General features: G+C 44.0%; 1 protein-coding gene across 1 annotated transcript in view; it reads left to right on the top strand.

Moving 5' to 3' along the window:
- The first annotated feature begins 3,449 nt into the window (after positions 1 to 3,449).
- The window catches only part of Ncbp3 (nuclear cap binding subunit 3), a 30,087-nt gene continuing 16,215 nt past the window's right edge, over positions 3,450 to 17,321 (top strand). Inside the window, exons 1-3 of the mRNA XM_032913449.1 lie at positions 3,450 to 3,666; positions 5,408 to 5,473; positions 8,339 to 8,444. Coding sequence (XP_032769340.1) covers positions 3,484 to 3,666; positions 5,408 to 5,473; positions 8,339 to 8,444 — 355 coding nt within the window. The 5' untranslated portion in view covers positions 3,450 to 3,483. The remainder of the gene's footprint in view (positions 3,667 to 5,407; positions 5,474 to 8,338; positions 8,445 to 17,321) is intronic.

Raw genomic sequence — 17,321 nt, 5'->3', positions numbered from 1 at the left:
GAGAGCACACTCAAACAGCCTTCGACTTCTCAGATGTAAATAGACAGTTTCCCCTGTAGGGAGTCAGGGAGTAGGTGTCTTCGGTGTCTACTGAAGACATTGTCAGTATAGCAAGTGGCAGTCTGGTTGGACTAGGCCTCTGAGGTTCAGTGCTACTGAATTCCAGGCTTAAATGTTAGGGGATCCCTCCCTAAAACCCTTCCTCCCTACACACATGTACTCAACTGTACCTGGTGGCCACAGACATTTCTCAAGCTGAGATGAGAACAGGTCAAAGCTTGGGTCTTCACTGTCCTAGAAATCCAGTGTGGATCTCTTGGTGCCTCCCTGCCCCTCTCCACAACCCACTATTTACTAGGAGGTCACATGGTTGGAACGATACAAACGTAACTTTTCTCTGGCACAGGTAGTTTTAATGAGCAGTAAGATTAGACACGGGGAGGGGCCGGGCTCTCCTGTCTTCCACGTTGACCTTAAACTTGCTCTGATTCTGCTGCTTCTACCTCTGAGTGCTGGGATTACAGCTGTGTGCTCTCATGTCTAGTTTATTCTATGCTGGGGATTGAGCCAGGACTCTGTGGGTGCTGGGTAAGAATTCAGTAGAATTCAGTTAAGGTAGGGACACACGCAGCCTATGTCTTTATTTTATATTTGAAAATTATATTTTTTAACCTTAAGGGGGGAGGAGAAGGGTAGTGTTCTATAGCTCAGGATAGCCCTGAGATCCTGGTGATCATCCTGCTTCAGCCTCCTGAGTGCCAAAATTACAGGTGTAAACAAGTATGCTCAGCTCTGACTGTATGTGCGTGTGCTTATATGTAAGTACGGTGTGTGTACGCGTCCATGTGGGTATGCGGAGGTTGACGAGTATCTTCCTTGATTATATAAGTACAGTTCACTCAGTGTCTGGGAGAGGGTGTAAGATCTCCTGGAGTGTAGACTGTAGGAGCTGCCTGATGTGGATGCTGGGAACTGAACTTGGGTCCTTTTCAAGAGCACATGTGCTCCTAACCACTGAGCCATCTCTCCAGCCCCCTCCTTTTTACTAATATTTCAGACACTCGGGTCCTCTGAAAGAGCATTATGTACTTAGAACCAGTGATCTATCTTCACTTTAGTTTTTGAGATGGGGTCTTCTCCGTGAACCTGGACTACTGGATTCAGCTGGGATGGCTGGCCAGTGGGTTCAGGGATCTGCCTGTTGCTGCCCCTCCAGCAGTCAGGGTTTAGATGCCCGTCACTTTGCCAGGCTTTTACACAAGTGCTGGGATTTAGAATCAGGTTCTAGCACCGCAGGAATTTTATGAGGTGAACCATCCCTCCAGCCCCACTAACTGTAACTTTTTGAAAATTATTCTTTACCACCTCCTAAATTCTCTGTGGTTTCACCTCATTGGGCTGCACTGTGGGCGGAGAGGCAGAGAAGTGTCTGGGGTAGCAGCCTGGGAGCTTAGTGTTGACTGCCTGATGTGTCCCCGTCCCCACCCCCACCCCGCTGTGGCTGTCCCAAGGCTTCTCTGCACTGCAATTTCAAATCCCTCTGAATTGAATCCTCAAGCTGCAAGTCTCTTTAGGAGGGAGAGAGGCCTGTGTGGCTGAGTAATTAACAGCTTCTGTTTCTCCTACCTCCCACTCCGTAGGCCCAGAGAGATAGCGTAATGGTGGGGTTCATGACTGTCACCCACAGCTGGCTATCCCAAACACAAACCTTTCTATAAAATATACACTAGGGAGCCAGGCATGGTGGCACATGCCTATAATCCCATCACTCAGGAGGTAGAGGTAGGAGGATTAGGAGTTTAAGGTCATTCTCTGCTACAAAGCGAGGAGCAGGCCAGCCAGTGCTACACAGCAAGATTCTGTCTCCAAACAAGAGGGCTTGGGTAAAGCTCACTGGTAAAGGGTTTTGTTAGCATGCTCAAGTCTCTGGGTTCCATTGTCAATACAGCAAAAGGAGAACAAAAGGAAAGGAAGGGGAAAGGGAGGAAAGAAAATGCATTCTATTCTTTTAACCCAATTTTGTACTTACATTTGCACTGCACTCAATGGATGTCGCCGTTCTGAGGAATTCCATCTTGTTTGTCCCAGGGTGCAGGCCCATTTTAAGAAAAGCTTGAATGTGCTGCACCACTTGTGTTGGGTCTCATAAGCACACATAATTAGCACGTTTGTTCCTTACATTCTTCTTGGAGGTGTGTGTCACCTCTTTGTTCTGCTGAAGGAACTGACATTCCGTGCCATGCCCAAGGTAACCTAGTGTATTTGATTCTTGTATTCTTCTGCTTTAGAATGATTTGTCTTTCTCTGAAAGGATTTTTAGGAGTTCAGATATATGGTCTCAGATATATATTCCTGGTTCAGATTGGGAGATAGGTCTAGAAAGGACCCAGAGCTAGTTAAATATGACATAGGAGGAGACACAAAATCAGGACTCATGACAGACAAGAAGTGCCTTCTGAAAGTCTGATTGTTCAGACTTTCCTTTTTCCCAGCCAGATTCTTACTAGAAACATTTGCAAGAAATCATGCTTGTGAGTCTTTGATGGATAGAGCTCCCAGAAGTGAGAAAATGGGGTCTACGCTCTGGTTGTGCCCTTTGGGTAGGTCACTGCAATCTTTGAGCACCCCCTTTCCATTTAAGATAGGGTCTTCTGTAGCTTAGGCTGGCCTCAAGCTAGCAAGTGCCCCTTGGTGCAATTGGAGGATAACCTTGAGCACCTAATCCTCCTGCTTCTATCTCCCAAGTGTGGGGAATACAATCATGTACCACCATTGCCAGTTTAAATTTAGTCAGGTCTCACCTTGGATCCCTGGATGGCCTGGCATTCGGAGATGAGCCTGCCTCTGACTCCTGACTACTGGAATGACAGGCATGTAACCCTACACTGGGCCCTAGTTTAAATTTTTTGACTACATAAAATGGTTCAATTACTGGAAGACTTGACAGAGACAAAGTTTACTACGGAAATAACTTTGTAAACGCTCAGATTGCCGAGATGATATATTATAGTTCTTTCTGGGCTCTGAAGTACAATTGCCTAGGCTTAGATTCAGGTAAATAACCTACCTTGAGAAAACCGTGCCTCAGTTCTCTCCTATGTAAAATGAAAATAATAATAAAAGAAAGTAATAATAAAATCTTATTCCTAGAATTGTAAGGGTTCAAGCCATGGAAGTATTCGGCACACAGTAACTGCTCAGCGGTTCTTAGAAGTATAGTCCTTAAAGTGTAGGTATTTTGGAACCTCAGACGACGCTCCACCTCCATCCCTGTTTCGTCCCGCCCCCTACCCCGCAAAATCCCGCCCCAAGCTGGCCCCAGGTTCTGAGGCCACCAAGGGGGCGCCAGAGATAAGGACGGCTCTCTGGTAGAAACGGACGACGCTCTAGGTGACAGAGGTGCTTCTCTGTGGTCATCAGCGACGGCGCTCTAGGCGGCCGGAGTGAGGGGCGGGCTTTCTGTGGTGCGGCCGGCTGGCAGCTATGGCGGCCGTTCGCGGCCTGCGAGTGTCTGTGAAAGCGGAGGCCCCCGCTGGGCCGGCTTTGGGGCTTCCGTCGCCCGAGGTGGAGTCCGGTTTGGAGCGTGGCGAGCCGGAACCCATGGAGGTTGAAGAAGGCGAGCTGGAAATCGTGCCGGTGCGGCGCTCCCTAAAGGAACTGCTCCCGGTACGGGCGAGGGGCGGGGGCTGAGGAGGAGGTCGCCGAGCGAGTGTCCCTTGCGAGGCGGGGAGGCGGTGGACAGCGGCGCTGGCGCAAGTCCGGGAACGCGGCGAGGGGCGCGAGCGCCGAAAGGCGGGGGCCGCGCATGACCCGGAGAGCTCCGGAGAGAAAGGACGCCGGGGCGCCCGGAAATGGGTGCAGAGAACGCTGGAGGAGGCGGGGGTTCTCGGAGAGAGTTGGGGACACCCCTCTGACTGCCCCTCGGTGCGGGCCGGTGACCGGGAACGAATGAACTGAGTTCGGCTGAAGATAAAAGGGAGCCGCGGGCGGGAACAGAACCGGATCAGTCCTGAAAGGAAGTGTTAGGTGCCGCGGGCGTCCAGGTCTCCCGGTGGGTCCTACCCCGGCGGAGTTGGTGTCACTTAAACATGACATTCGCTCTTCGCTTGGGAGGGCTAGACTTGTCAAACAGCAGACACTTGTGTGTTGGTATTGTGGATGAGTGTCCTCATGTCCCCGCGTGCCTTCACTGCGTCTACTTGGTGGTCCCAGCTTCTGACGCACGGTGACATTTGATCTTTCTTTAACCACAGTGGATATGAAGAGTGTTTTGTTTGTGGTTTGGTATCCACATGCCCGCTCCTAAGGCTGGTGTGAGGCCTGGGTAGCTTGATTTTCACACAACATTAACTCCCCCCCCCCCGTTTAATTATGCGATAGCAGGTCTTGGTTTTACGTTTGAAGTTATAGTGAAGGGTAAGGTAGTGGTGACAAATATCTTTGGTAACATCTACAGATTATACTGTGGTCGTGACTTTAATCAGTTTAACATGTATATATCACACATCTATGTGCTGGTGTAATTCTAGGTGCTGAAGAGCAAAACTCCCTCTTGGTGTTTGCCATAGTAGGGGACACAAGTAAATAATTTTCTTTTGTGTTAAGTGCTACAGAGAAAACACATCCTGTTAATAGGATAAAGTACAGTGGCCAGGAGGGATGTGAAGCAGTTGGTATGTGTTGGGATGCACAGGGAAGTCCCCCGAAATAGATTCAGCTTTAACCCTAAATGACAAAAAGGGGCCAACCATGTTGGTTGGAAAGGGAGCAATTCCTAGCAGGGAGGACTGCAAGCACAAAAGTCTCGGACATGGAAACAAGATTGTTTTGTTGAAGAAATGTTGGGTTGTCTTCAGCACAAGAGGAGAGCAGAAGTCAGAAAGATGTTGTAGAGGAAAGCAGGGCCTAGAGATTGAATGCAGGGGCCAGGGTATTGGCTGCAGACCCGAGACTTCAGTCCTCATTCTAGTCACTTCCCCTCCTTTTTTTCATTGTATTAGGCTGTATTTTTCCCAGAGATCTAGGACTTGAAACATTTTTGTGGAGGCATTTGCTCCACCTAGTGGCCTTTCATAGAAAATTTGTCCTGTCTGGTTTGGGGAGTTAAGTGACTATCTCATTTTTGACATTTTTCACAAAAGACTTTAGGCTTTCATTTGTATAGATGCCCTGAGTTGACAGGATTACTTAGTGTTATGGACAGGCTCCTGCCCGGGGTCTGGAGAAGACTTCTTACTAGAATGGTTGCTTTCTACTGTGGAGCCTCAGAGATAGACTTCCTCCCAACAAGGGTTGTTAGAATGGAGACGGGTTGCTAAAAAGAATGGCTTCAAAAAGGGCCAGCTGTCAGGCTGCCTTTTATGGTGGATTGTTCTGTCGGAGTTTCTCATTTTTCCTCTTCTGTTAGGACACAAGCAGACGATATGAAAACAAGGCCGGCAGCTTCATCACTGGGATCGATGTCACCTCCAAGGTGAGACAGACGGCGATTATTCAGGTTGATAAGCAGATAGAATTAGTGAATGTGGTCTTTACCTTTTACACAATAGTAAATATTTTTGCCTCATTTTTTCTTTTGTTGCTGATATGTATATCATTATCTATGATACACATATCTCATAATGTCAAATATCTACATCTGTCTGCCCAACGATGTCCTTATATATCCTGAGTCCGTTCAGGCAGCATTTGTGTGTGCTCGTATCCATGAAAAGATAATCACCGAACTTAGTTGTCTGTGCTAACCATTTCCAAGAAAGAGTTTGCACTGGGAATGCTTATTTTAATATTTATTATTTAACATTCACTTGTTATGTAGGATGGATGTGTGTGTTTTGTGTGAAAGTGTGCATGCTGTAACACATGTGAAGTCAGAGAACAACATCAGGTATTGGTTCTTACCTATCTTGTTTTTTGTTTTTGTTTTATTTGAGGCAAGATCTCTCTGCATAGCCTTGACTGTCCTGGAACTCACTATGTAGACCAGGCTGGTCTCGAACCCACAGAGGTACACCTGCCTGTGCATTTCAGGTGCTAGGATCAAAAGCATATGCCACTACATCTGACTTTTTTTTTTTTTTTTTTTTTTGCTGGTAGTAGTATTATTGATAATATTTTTAAATTTGTGTATGAGCATTTGCCTGTATGTATTAAGTGTACCACATTCAGAACTAGGATGTGAGGAGCTCAGGAGAGGGCTTCAGATCCATTTGGACTGGAGTTTCAGATAGTTGGGAGCTGCCCTGTGAGTATTGGGAACCAAACCTGGATCTCTGTAAGAACAGACAGTTGTTGTAACTGCTGAACTATCTCTCCATTCCCCCTCCTACCTTGTTGTTGAGGTGTTCTCTCATCTCTGTCTCCTGTCTCTAAGAATGTAGAAGTTACAGACAAATGCTGCGGGCTCGGACTTTTACATGGTACTGGGAATCTCATTCAGGTTGTTAGGCTTACCTGGCAAGCACAACCCCAGTCATGCTATGCCCCTGGCCTCGGGGATGCTTAAAGCCATTAATGTATATCTGTGGAAACACTGCTTTCCAACTTAGAAAAATGGTTAGAAGTTGTCTGCATGTCTAAGCTTTGAGGGCCATGCCGACTGATTATCCCCAGCATCTGACAATATTGTCTTTTGCTAAGTGATTGCTCTTACCATTGTACCACCTCCATTATCATACCTCAGAGTGAAGCCTCTTAGTTCCCATGTGATAAATTGTCCATACGTTGCTTTAATTCAGTTCATTCAGACTTTTTCTTTCTTCATGATTTAAATGTGTGCTGTTCAGTTTAAAACAGAATTTTCCATTTCAATTGTACTTTTTATTCTGTGTGTATATCAGTGTTTGCCTCTGTGTTATGTGCACCATGTGCCTGCCTGGTGCCTATGGAAGTCAGAAGAGGGCATCAGATCCCCTGGAACTGAAGTTACAGACAGTTGTGAGCTACACCATGTGGGTGCTGGAAACTGAACCCTGGTCCTCTGTAAGAGCCCCTGTGCTTTTAACTGCTGAGCCATCTCTCCAGGCCCAATTTAAAATGTAAAATATATATATAATGTATAATATATATATTAGATCTTTAAAAACAAGAATAAAAGTAAGTATGTTATACTTGGCTTTTTATAATTTCTCCCTCTCAGTTTGTGTCAGATACTTAAAGGCCAGAAGAAAGAGCTGAACATCTTCTAGTGGAGAGAATAGTACAAAGTGAAATGTTCTCAGTGTCATTAAGAAGTAGACTGCTTTCAACCCAATACTTGAAACAGGTACCCGGGAAAAGGATTTGGCTAGGAGATTTACTGACTCAGTGAAGTGCTTGCTGTGTAAGCATAAGAACTGAGTTCAGGTCCCTAGCACCCATGTGAAAGCAAAGCAAAACAAAATGCATAGAAGTATGTTTGCACCTGTAATCTGAGGACGACCTGCTCCCCCACCCTCAAATGCACACATACGTTCCTACCCACACACTAAGCACACACACACAAGCTGGGAAAGGAGATTGTTGTTCATGCTAGGAAGACTTCAGGGACACAGATGAGCATAACTGTTGAGAAAGAACCAAAGCATGGCTGCTTCCTCACACCCATAAGCTGGTTTTAGTCAAACCTTCAGTCAGTACGCAGTTGCTGAGGGGCTGTTGAGAGCCATCAGAAGATCATAGTTGGACCTGAATTTATTTTCACTTTTGGAAGAAATTTACAAAGCTGATTTTTTTTTTTTTTTTTTGTCAGTGTTAATGCATCCTTGTCACTTAGGAATGAAAAGAGGCAATTCCATACACATAAGGCGGGAATAAAGGAGACTATTTTTGCTCTGGTGTTATTTTTACACGGGGGTGTGGCTTTTAGGGAGTGGACCATTCAGGCATCCATAATGTGGAAGAGCATAATAGGTGTGATTACTATGCCCACAGACAATGTAAATGATAATGGTAGTTGTGGGGCTCCTAGAAATAGCACTGGATCAGATCTGCCCTTAGTTATTTCCTGCAAACCTTCCGGTTTCTTTTGTCTCCATTTCTACACTAAGAAAATTGAAAAGGTTAGGTTATTTGTTTTAACTTCTTAGTGTGATTGTTGGTGGTATATGAAATATCAGAAAACTTTATAAACCAGCGCTCACTGACTTCTTGACCTCCTCCTGTGTTCTGGGTGCAGTCATGGGCTGTGATAGGATTGAGACTATTTCAGCCGGTTTACTGTAGACTGCGTATGTCCAGTTCTCTGCAAAACACATTCAAGGTTACTTATTTATTCTGATTTATTTGAAAGTTGCAGCATGTTTGTGGTTTTACTTTCCTCATTCTCCCTTACCTCTTTGCCTCTTTTTGTACTTTCTAGGAAGCAATCGAAAAGAAAGAACAGCGAGCCAAACGCTTCCACTTTCGAGCAGAAGTAAATCTTGCCCAGAGGAATGTAGCCTTGGACAGAGACATGATGAAGAAAGGTAAGGTGTGTTTGGGGAAATGTTCTCATCCTGTCCCAAGAGTGCCATCGTTTCATGTTTCTGGCTTTGTTCTGTGTGTCCAGTCATCATTCAAAATACCCAAGAAGAAGCGATTCTGGGGTTGGGGATTTAGCTCAGTGGTAGAGTGCTTGCCTAGCAAGTGCAAGGCCCTGGGTTCGGTCCCCAGCTCCGAAAAAAAGAAAAGAAAAAAAAAAAAAGAAGAAGAAGAAGCAATTCTGACGTCACCTGTGTAAAGGTGAGGTGCTGTCAGATTTTCTCAGAGCTAGAACAGTGGAACAGAAGAAGTTGTTAGGGAGGCTTGTGTCAGAGGTGAGATGTGCATCCTTGCCTCTGGACCTCCTCATCTGCTTTCATCATAGTGATGTTAGTTAGCTTCTCTTTGCCTTGAAGAAGAGTGGAAGTGCATGTCTCACTGTGAACCTATCTTTTAGGGCACTTGGAGCAGCTGGGATTTTTATTGGTAATGATACATGGTACATATAAACCTCCCAGTAGTTATTTTCAAAGAGAAAATACTCCCTACAACTCACAGCAAGGCAGTGATAGTGGTGGGTTTTTTGTTTATTTGTGCTGCTGGGTGTAACTCAGACTTACTCAAGCTAATCAAGTCAAGCCACCACATCCCCAGCCCAATTACTAATTTTCTGTTTGCTTGCTTGAGGCAGTGTCTCATGTAGCCCAGACTGATTTCAAACTGAAGATGATCTTAAACTCCATGGTCTTCCTGCTTCTACCTCCCAAGTTCTAAAATTCAGGAGTGCACCATGACACTCACTAGCAAAGCAAATTTTGAAGAAGGGAACCTTTGATGGAGTGAGCCTACATCCTTCTCATTGCCTTATCTAGATCCATGAATACGAAAGGCCTCTCTCTGTTGTACTTATAAATACTGGTGTTTATAAAGGGCTCAGGAGGCAGCCTTCTTGCTGCATGTTGAAGCCCTGTGGGGCTGTGAGTCTCTTAGTCTTGCTTGGGCAATGAAAGCAGAAGCTCCTGAGCCTGCTGGATGGGGGAAATGGCTACTGTTTGCTAGGGGCGTGCTTTCTTACGGCACTGTGTTAAGCACATGTTTGTTTCTCACTGCAAGCCTCTGAGGAGTATATTTTTTAATAATTATTTTACAAAGGAAGAAACCAGTTATAGAAGTTTAATTAGTTACAGGAGTCTAACCTATATCTGTCTGACTTTAAAGACTTAAACCTTACTTTAAAAAACATTCTTTTATTGTGTGTGATTTTAGTCAACAATTGCTTATAGAAAGCAATCAAAATCTTACGTTTCTGTCAAGTTTTTCATTTAGGTAGAATCTCATGTAGCCCAGGCTAATCATGAACTCTGATCCTCCTGCCTCTGACTCCTAAGTTCTGAGTTTATTGGTGTGTGCCACCATACTCAGCTATGCAGGTATTTCATTTAAAAAGCAGGAGGTTTGCCTGGACATCAGTTGGGGAATATTGCTCATTCTATAGTGCAGCCTGAAAACAAGACTTAGGAAGATGGCCTAACCAATGCTCCTGAATCACTGCTACTCACCCAGATGAACTTAAGGTAGAACCGTGGGAAGATGGGGTTGGATAAGCCCTAGAGGTAACTATTGTTTTTGTAACTCCTGGGTAATTTAATGTGGAGTCAGGATTGGACAGGATTTGGAACCATTGGTTTTGAGCAAAGGTTCTGAAGCCCACTTTCCTGGATTCAAATTCTTTTTGTAGCTCTGTAACCTTGGACAAAATTAGACAGAACTGTGAGGAGTCTGACGAAATGTTGCAGCTCTTAGATTGGTGTTTCGCACATAGTAGGTACCCAGTAGATGTTAGTTTTCTGGTATTCTTCTAAGTAGTCGCTTGAGCAGACCAGCCTTCCACTTAGAGAGGGGAGTTGAAATAGGTCTCTTCATACACATAGCTACATTAGGTGTCAACTGATTCATTTTCTTATTAATACCAACAATAATAACACTTGTTAAATGCTTACTGAGTTACAGTTGCTCTGTTATGTGGCTAATTTGTCCCTTAGCAGTCCCCTGAGGGATTTTACTGATGAGAAAATCCAAGTGCTCAGAGAATGAGAAATTTGCCTGAGGTTCCATAGCCAGGTATATAGCAGAGCTGGACTTGAAGGCTGGACTGACTGGAAGCCTGTGTTTTTATTTTGCTAGCATTCAGGGACACAACTTGACACAGGCTACATCTATTATGCATCAAAAGGGATTAGTTAGCTACTTTTGAATGTCTAAGCAGATTGCTAACTAGCTTTTGTCCTCATGTCTCCAGGATCAGAGCTTTTAAAGTCGGAAGGGACCTTCTAGATTATTTAGACCAGCTTCCTTCCCAATACTTCAGGCCCTTGTCATCCAGAGATGGTATGAAAATCATTATGAGGCAGGCAACTTTGTCTTAGGATACTTGCCTGTGTGGAACATTGCTCTCTGGGAATTTCTGTCCCGTGGTTGCTGTCTGACTCCTAGGAAAAACACTGTTAAGTACTTTGCTCATTTATACAGCGATCTTTCAGGAGACAGGAATACAGCCTCAGGGACTGGAGTAATGGCTCAGAGGTTAAGAGCACTGGCTGCTTTTCCAGAGGCCCTGAGTTCAGTTCCCAGCAACCACATCTATAGTGAGATCTGGGGCCTTCTTCTGGCCGACAGGTATACATGCAGGCAGAATGCTATATACATAATAAAATAAATCTTAAAAAAGAAAGAAAGAGAAAGAAAAAAGAAAAGGAACTACAGCCCCACTGCTCTTCTTTCTTTCTTTTGAGACAAGGTAATAGGATAGCCCGGGTGTGCCGTAGAGCTTAGGCAATCCCCCTGCCTCAGTCTGGGTTGCTAGTGTGAGCTACCTCATTTGGTCCTAACCAACTTTCTTTTGTTTGACATGTCTTTCTGGTCCTCCATCTCTCTCCGGTTTCTACACGTCCTTCCTCAGGTGCTATGTAGACTCTGGATATGGTATCTGTGTTGAACAGCAGACTTGTTGGTCCTTGTCCTCTGTCTTGTGCCAGCCAGGGCTGTAGAGCTGTCTTTAGCCTGGAAAATCCTTGAACTTGTAGCTTCTCCTAGCTGCTGAGTGGTGTGCTAGGGTTGCAGGGTTGTACCAGCACACCTGGTTTTTTGCCCTTTCTCTCTTAATTTTTTCACTGTATCTTCTCTACCTTAAGTCTGTGTAGTTTCTTTTTCTTGATCCAGTTGTCAACTGTGTTGTACAGTGCATTTCCATCTGCAGAGAAACAGCTGCACTGATGTCCTGTGCTGTACACGTTGACTCTTGACGGAGCACCATTCACAGTATTCTTTGAATTGTGTTAACTTAGTAATCTTGTCAAAAAACAGATCTCGGAGCATGAGTCTAGTGTGGCTTTTTTCTTACTAAATTCATGGTGTTTCCTATAGGAAGAGTTGGTGTCTTAAAAGATCATAGCTGCTGTCGACTAAATTTCAGACTGATGGAGAGCTTTTGCAATCTCTAGTTTGAATCTCCTCCTTTTCTCTACATCAGTCCTTTTCAAGGCTTCGAGGTACTCTCTTCCCTTGCTCCTTTGTAGAGATTATTGCCCACCTCTGCAGTCAGCATGTTGGGATGTAACTCTGGCTAGAAGAACTGAGTCTACGGAAGTGATCCTTCTGTCCTTCTGTGGTTTCTCATGACTTCGGCTCTGCATTAAAGGTGTGAGCTGCTGCTTCCAGCTACTGGCAGCTTTTTTTTTTTTTTTTTTTTTAGTGGAAGAGCAAAGCAGATCAGCAGTTCTGCCCTTTCTCTTTTTGCAGCAAGGCAGTTAATGAAAAAAAGAAAGCTATTAGCACTTCATTGTTGTTGTTTGGTTGTTTTGTCTTTGTTTTTGTTTTCTTTTGAGACTTTATAGCTCTGGCTGTCTACTCATTTGGTAGACCAAGCTGGCCTTGAACTCACAGAAATCCACCTGCCTCTTCCTCCTGAGTACCGGGATGAAAGGTGCCTTCTGCCACTGCCCAGCACTGTCAGCACTTGATAGGCCTGTTCCTGTTGTTCTGGAAACAAGGTCCTTATCATGACAGGCTACTGCAGCATGCTATCCACACTGCCATTGTCACTGTGCTGTGTGTTTGTTTCTGGTCTCTTTTCTCTTTCTAGGGTATTGCCTCCTAGCAGTTCTACGTCAGCACTTTCTGTCCCTGCACAGTTTCCCTCTGTCCCTGGAGTTGACTCTTTCCTTCTCCTGGGACTGTGTGATAGGTTGTGCTTACCTGAGGGCTTGCTCCACTTCCATGGAGCCTTTTTAAACTGTTCCTATATTTGGGGGCCACTAGTTTTGTTTTTAATTCTCCTAACCTGAGGACTGTGGATAGTCTTTTTTCTTTAGGTTTTCTGAAATCTCCTCTTCTCCTGACTTGAAATCTGTCCTACTCTGTTGAGGGCCATCTTCCTTTTCTATCAGAGCATCCAAGATGGCACCCTGAGTGCCTGACTTGAGAGCAACACTGAGTAAATACGCAGGTCACCTGCTGTCAGTCTAGCACCTCTTAGCTTGTTTATTTTACAGTGACATTGGGCAAGGTGAGGGCCTTTTCCTTTGGCATTCTTCCATGAGATCTTTAACAAAGTTCTTATTTCTGGGGGCCTTGCTTCTGGCAGGTTGGTTTTCTTTTGAGAACAAACCACATGCACATGCCAGATAAGTGCTTTCTCACTGAGCTCCACCCCTAGTCCTTGTTTTCGTATTTTGAATAAGGGTCAGGATGGCTTTGAACTTGGAGTCCTTTGGCATCAGCCTCCTTAGTAGTTGGGATTAAGACCTGTGTCACCACAACTGGTTTTTGACTGGCTTCTTTTGAAGAAAATTGTCTGTTGTCAATATGTGTCTCATTCTGATAAATTAAACATATCTAGACAGAATTTTTTATTCTTTTACTCTTTTTAAATAAGTTTTAGGGCTAGAGAGATGGCTCAGTGGTTAAGCCCGCTGGCTGCCCTTCCAAAGGTCCTGAGTTCAATTCCCAGCAACCACATGGTAGCTCACAACCATCTGTAGTGGAATCTGATGCCCTCTTCTGGCATGCAGGTATACATTCAGATAGAGCATTTATATACATAAAATAAATAAATCTTTTTTAAAGAGTAAAAATATAAAAATAAAAAAATTACATGAAAAATAATACTTTATGTCAGCAGTTTTAATTATCATGATGGAATATCATGTCAAAACAGATTCAAAGGGCTGACAATGTAACTCAGAAGTAGTACGCTTGCTTAGCATGCACATGACAGGGCCCATAATATGGAACAAATAAAATAAATAATTTTTCTTTATACTTATACTTAAAAAATAATAATTTTTTTAAAAATTTGTTTTCTCGTGTATTACATACTGGTCACAGTTTCTGCTCCTTCCTCCCCTCCCAGCCTCTCTCCCCTACCTTCCATCTTGGAGACTCAGGCAGGCCTCCCAGGGATATCAACCAAACATGGTATATCAAATTGCAGTAACACTAGGCGCCTCCCCATATTAAGGCTGGAAGGGTTAACCCAGAAAGAGGAAAGGGATCTTAAAAGCAAGCAAAAGAGTCAGAGACAGCCCCTGCTCCCACTGTTAGGAGTCCCACAGGAAGACCAAGCTACACAACCATAATATGTATGCAGAAGGCCTGGATCTGACCCCTGCAGGCTCCCTGATTGTCAGTCCAGTTTCTGTGAGCCCCTGTGACCCAGGTTAGTTCATTCTGTGGGTTTTGTTGTAGTGTTCACGACCCCCTGAGTCCTGCAGTCTTTCCTCTCCTTCTGTAGGATTCCCCAGGCTGTGGGTCTCTGTATCTGTTTCTGTCAGTTGCTGGATGAAGCCTCTCTGATGACAGTTATGTTAGGCTCCTGTCTATGAGTATAGCAGATACCATTAGGAATTGTTTCATTGACTTTGGGGGGCAGGGGGTTGCTGGTCATCTTTGGTTTTATCCTGGGTCTCTGGGCTATCCAGCCTTTGGATCCTGGCCCCAGGCAGTGTTGGAGTGGGCTCTAGTTTGTGGCATGGGTCTCAAGCTGGACCCTTTCACCCTTTAGTGCTTAAACTATATTTTTAATCTGTAGGCTTTCCTCTTTTTAATAATGTGATATTTTATAGTATATGCTATGATGTGGTGATACTGAGTTTTGTTATCTTTTTCATGTGCCTGACTCATCGATTAAGTTTGTTTTACTAGATGAACAAATATGTATCCTCCCTGTCTCACTGTGTAGTCTTGGCTGGCCCAGATCTCACTGTATAGACCAGGCTGGTCTTGAAGTTACAGATCCCCCTGCCTTTGCTTCTCCAGTGCTGGGATTAAAGGTGTGTGATATTACCACCATGCCCGGTTCTATCTTGTTCTTTTTGTTTTTCGTTTTTGTTTTTGTTTTATGTTACATTCTGTGGAACCATCTCTTGACATACCATAGCCTTCTAAAATCTTTTTAGATTTTAACTTTTGGCTCAAGGAACTAAGAAGAATATAGAACTAGCTAGCACTCACCTTGTACAACAAGGTGTCCTAGAACTCAGGGGGACCTTCCTGCCTCTGCCTGTTTTCAGTGCTGGAATTATAGATGCAGTACTGCCAATATTACCACGACTGGCATTGCCCTACATTCTGTCTTTTTAAATCTCAGCCTCAGTGCTGGAATTAAGGCCCACACCATCATACACAGCTATATTGCCTATTTTTTAATTGGATTTTTTCTTTTCTATCTTTTTTTTTTCTTTTGGGGTATTAGAGTCCCTTATATAGTGCAGATGTTATCTTTTTGATGGAGGTATAATTTGCAAATACACTCTTCTATTTTATAGAGTGTCTCTTCATTCTGTGATTATTTCCTTTATTATAAAGAAGTTTTTGAGTTTGGTATAATCCATCTGTTTAGTTTTGGTTTTGTTTCCTGTACTTAGGGGATCTTATTCTAGGAATTCTTTTCTATTCCAGTGGCCTGAAGCTTTCCTCCTGTTTTCTTTTGGTAATTTGTTTCAGATTTTTCAAATCTTTTTTTTTTTTTCTTTTCTTTTTTTCCGAGCTAGGGACCGAACCCAGGGCCTTGTGCTTGCTAGGCAAGCGCTCTACCACTGAGTTAAATCCCCAACCCCTCAAATCTTTTTAAAAGAAAAATTTTGCTTTATGTCTATGAGTGTTTTGCCTGCACGTTTGTCTGTGTTCTGTGTACACAGTTCCTGAGAACAAATCCAGGTCCTCTGCAAGAGAAACAAGTTTTCTTACTCCTGAGCCATCTCTCCATCCCTTAAGTATTTCTCAGGTGTGCCCAGCCTGCACTCCGTGAGCTGCATGAACATCAGGGTAACTATGAATGTGCCACAACACAGAGCTATACACTTTCTTAATAAGAGTTTGCATGTATGATTTTTCTGTTTTGTTTTATTTCATAACTTGATTACATGGTTCTCCAACATGAACTCTGTAATGAAAGATCCTGTTGCAGTGTTGGAAGATTCAGCATGGCCCCATACATTTGGAGTTAATAGCAAGCCTGCTTCTACCATCTAGGCTCAGCCTTCTCAAACCTCTAGCCTGTAACCTTGAAGATAGCACTGGGAGTGGGAATGTAAATTGGAATAGCTGTGTGGAAGAAAATGCTATGTGTGCTCCTTAAAAGAAGTTAAGCAGTAGGACTGCTATAGAACCTAGTTAGTACACCACTTCTGAGCTAAAGAAAAGCAGAATGTGAAGAGTGCATTTGCATTTATTGTAGCACTATTCATATAGCCAAGATAGGAAATTAAATAAAACGCTCATTTCTGGTGCTAAGGATTAAAGCTGAGGCCTTACACATCCTAGGTAAACCCTATCTCTGAGCTACATCTGCCCCACAAGCTGATGGATAGATTAAAACAAACATGTGGTACAAACTCCCATGGAATACTATTCAGCTATAAAAAAGCAAAGGTCTATTGCTGTGCCAACATGGTAGAAGTAGAGGTCATTATGTTAAGTGAAATAAGCCTGCCACAGATCAACAGTACACATGACTCTATTATGAGCTCTGAAATAGATGAGTTCAGCAGCAGTGCACAGTCAGATGCTGGTTAACAGCCTGCGAGAAAAGGAGGGATAGGGGTTGGAGAGAGTCGATCCGGGGTTGTAGCTGTAGTTTGGAGTAAGGAGATCTGGTTGTGGAATTGCATGGGAGGGTGATTATGGAGACTTATTTTGCAGTATGTCTCTCAAACCTCTGAAGGAAAGAGTTTGACTGTCTGTACCAGAAGTGAGTCCTAAATGCCTGCTTTACTTTCTGTTTCTGACACAGGGCCTCACCCTATAGCCCAGACCTTTCTTAAACTCACTGTGTAGCTTTGAGTTCTCGGTGATCCTCCTGCTTCAGTCTTGCGTGTGCTAGGTTCCCAGGCCTGAGCCAGCATGTCCTGTTCTTTCTCAGGATCAGCGCAAAGGAACACGTGCCTAAGTAGTAGTGAGGGCAAGATTGTCAGACTTACCTGAGACGAGGAAGGGAGGATGCGAGGCCCTAGTTTTGTGTGGGGTGTCTTATTTGCATAAGATTTAGAAATTAACACGACTTGTACAGATTGGTAGGCCTCTGTCATCTCCATACATGTACATGTGAGCTTTGTTCAGATGCTCCCTCCAGTGCTCCCTCCTGCTCCACTCCTCCTCACTGCGCCCGGTGCACAGCCCCTTCCCTGATAGTCTCTGCTTGAGGTCCTTAAAGGGATCGAACAAGACCAGGTAGTACCTATATAAGGATTTTCAAATTCTTAATGACATATTTACATATTCTACAATTAAAAAGGTTAAATAAGATAATCTACTCAAAGTATTTCATGGAAACAGTCAAATGACCATGGCTTTTAACTTTTTTTCACCAGATATAACTGCTCTTT

Source organism: Rattus rattus, chromosome 9 (assembly GCF_011064425.1).
Source record: "Rattus rattus isolate New Zealand chromosome 9, Rrattus_CSIRO_v1, whole genome shotgun sequence".
Taxonomy (NCBI): domain Eukaryota; kingdom Metazoa; phylum Chordata; class Mammalia; order Rodentia; family Muridae; genus Rattus; species Rattus rattus.
Note: the sequence above shows the minus strand (reverse complement) of the source record. Positions and strands in the feature narration are given on the sequence as shown.